The 2,635-nt window shown below is 34.8% G+C and overlaps 1 protein-coding gene across 1 annotated transcript in view; it reads left to right on the forward strand.

The window, feature by feature from the left end:
* Positions 1-1,923: 1,923 nt before the first annotated feature.
* Positions 1,924-2,635, forward strand: part of LOC118340797 (potassium voltage-gated channel subfamily H member 5) — a 12,164-nt gene continuing 11,452 nt past the window's right edge. The window contains exon 1 of the mRNA XM_035678934.1: positions 1,924-1,996. Coding sequence (XP_035534827.1) covers positions 1,924-1,996 — 73 coding nt within the window. The remainder of the gene's footprint in view (positions 1,997-2,635) is intronic.

Below are 2,635 nucleotides of genomic sequence, written 5' to 3' on the forward strand. Positions count from 1 at the left end.
TGCTTTAGCGCCACCTAGTGGACTGGAGTTCAGTGGCAGGGAGGGGGGATAACGTCTCTCTGTTATTCTTGATATTCTTTAATAATTAATAAACAAAGATAATGAACTTTCCATGATTTCTATCCAATGTAGTATTTTGTCCCTCATCTAATATTAATCCACTCCTTTATTGATCATATTTGCTGCAGTCTATTAATACATGTTGCATAGTCTACTAGTGCAGTGGTTCCAAACCTTTTTCCTTCAGGGACCCCTTTCTTATCATTGAGTGAACTGACGACCCCTGAATAACTGACTATTTTATGGATATTTTATATTATATTCAATGCATAACAGTAACAATACAGATCAACTGATAAACTGTACAATTAACCCAAATAGGTCTTCACAGAAATTAATACAATTCTGATATATAGGCCTACTGTGTATATTTTAAAGTTTTCTTACACCCCTTAAAATAAAGAAGGCCTCGTGGCCCCCTGTGAAGCTTTGGCGGCCCCTAGGTTCCTGTCCCCCAGGTTGGACACCACTGTACTATAGTGCACTATGGGGCTTCTCTTCGATTTCTTCTTTTTTTGAATTAATGTTAGTCGACTAATGTCCAAAATATTCAACTACCACCCCGGCTGGACTTTATTACACATGTTAAAAATCTGAAGTATTTTACAGGTAGATGGCCAGCAGTGGATAAAGTTCCTTGAATAAAAATACTACAAAGTAAAACACCCCATTGCAAGTAAAAGTCATATATTAAAAAATGTACTGGATAATATAGTGGAATAACAAGTACAATACTTATCTCTGAAAAATATATAGTATATGGTATAAAGTAGCATACAATAGAAATAATTATCTGAAGTACCAATATCTTAATAGACTACAGTAATTACATTACTTACAGTACACAGGAATAAATATTCTCACTTTCTATTTTACTTGAAATGTCCTCTATTCTCCTTCTGTGCTTCAATAGTTTGGAGCTATCTTTATCTAATTTAGGTTTATTTCAGACACATATGTCATATAAATAATAAAATACATACATGGACAAAAAACATAGAGACATAAAATCATTGCATTTCACAAATCCAAAAGAATGAAAACACATACAGACATTTGTTCCAGTCTTTCCAAAGACAAGATGAATACCTTTCATCACTTGGCTCTGTTAAGGATATATTAACAAACCTATATTTCCTAACATAGTTACACATATTTTTCATTTTAATTTGTACTTTTCTCATATGGGACATTATAATGAGTTATAGATAATTTAAAGAAAACAGGAATTGTAGGCCCACATGACTTCATACCATGTATATAAAAATAATTTATATCTAATAATAATATATAATATGTACACATTAATCTAACTACCCAAAATCTAAATCAAACAGATTCCAGGACAGTCCATGTTTACAGGTCTGAGAAGAAAGAGACAACAATACCAGAACAACACCGGAATTCAGTCGGGTTTCCTTCAAAATAAAAGCACAAAATGTAATGTTTTTATTATTATCACGACTGATATGTAATAAATAATATTTGTACAAACTATATCCGACAACTGATCTTCATTCAGCAAGTAAAGACTCATCCATATTGTCTATTAGCCTGCATGTACTCTGACTGAGCTCATCCTGTCATACAGGCCTGTCCGATCTCAAGCTTGTTGACCAATGTGGCTGTAAACATGCTGTTAAAATGAGAGTTTGGGATAGAATAATTACCATTTACCTCAACATTAATTAGTCTTTTATTTGTGCTTACACTGAAAAAACCTCAGCCCGGAAGCACCTCTTATAATTGTGGTTAACTTGGCACTCGTGTGGTCCTCGCTCTGATCGGGCAGACAGCTCAGGGGGGTAGTTAACATCAGCACGACCACGGAGCAGCTCTGAGTCTCTGCCCTGAACCCTCATAATGCATGGGGGCAAGAGAGGACTGGTGGCTCCGCAAAACACTTTTCTGGAGAATATTGTCCGGCGCTCCAGCGGTGAGTTTTACTGTAAACAGGGAAACAAAAATTAATGGATATTGATTTGGGATGTCAGTAAAGGTACCACACAGGGCTGCATGGGATGCTGAAGTAGACCTATAATGTTATCTGTGTGTCTTTTAATGGTGCTGACACTTCATTGTAATTTCCACTTTTTTTTTCTTTTTTTTTTTTTTACAGCAACTTAACTATGAATTCTGAATACGTGTGCAATAAGTCTCTTGTCTAATTCTCTGGATTAATAAGCTAAAATCTGTTAAATAGCCTATTTTTTGATATCTCTAAAGACATCTGTCTACCATTATCATTACCCTTAGAAATAGGCAGATTTACTGAAGTAATGTATGTAAGGGATGTAAGGGCTATTGTTAAAAGTCAAATGTCCTTAATGTCTGATGAGTTCTTCTGGTTGAATGGTTATAAAAGACTTGAAGGAAGACACAAACACCTCATTGTGTTGCTGATTCTTTGGTTGCACAGAGATGCCGGCCATAGTCTGACAATATATTGTTTTACCTGAAGCCCAAAAGTGGTAATTATGTGCTGCATGGTGTCTTTTCAGTGAATATGTCTTAAATCATTTTTTGAAATTTAATACTCAACAGTGAAACAGTAAATATGAAAACAATCTTACAA

The sequence above is a fragment of the Morone saxatilis genome, unplaced genomic scaffold (genome assembly GCF_004916995.1).
Source record: "Morone saxatilis isolate NCDOM2014 unplaced genomic scaffold, NCSU_SB_2.0 Contig7, whole genome shotgun sequence".
In the NCBI taxonomy this organism is placed as follows: Eukaryota; Metazoa; Chordata; class Actinopteri; family Moronidae; genus Morone; species Morone saxatilis.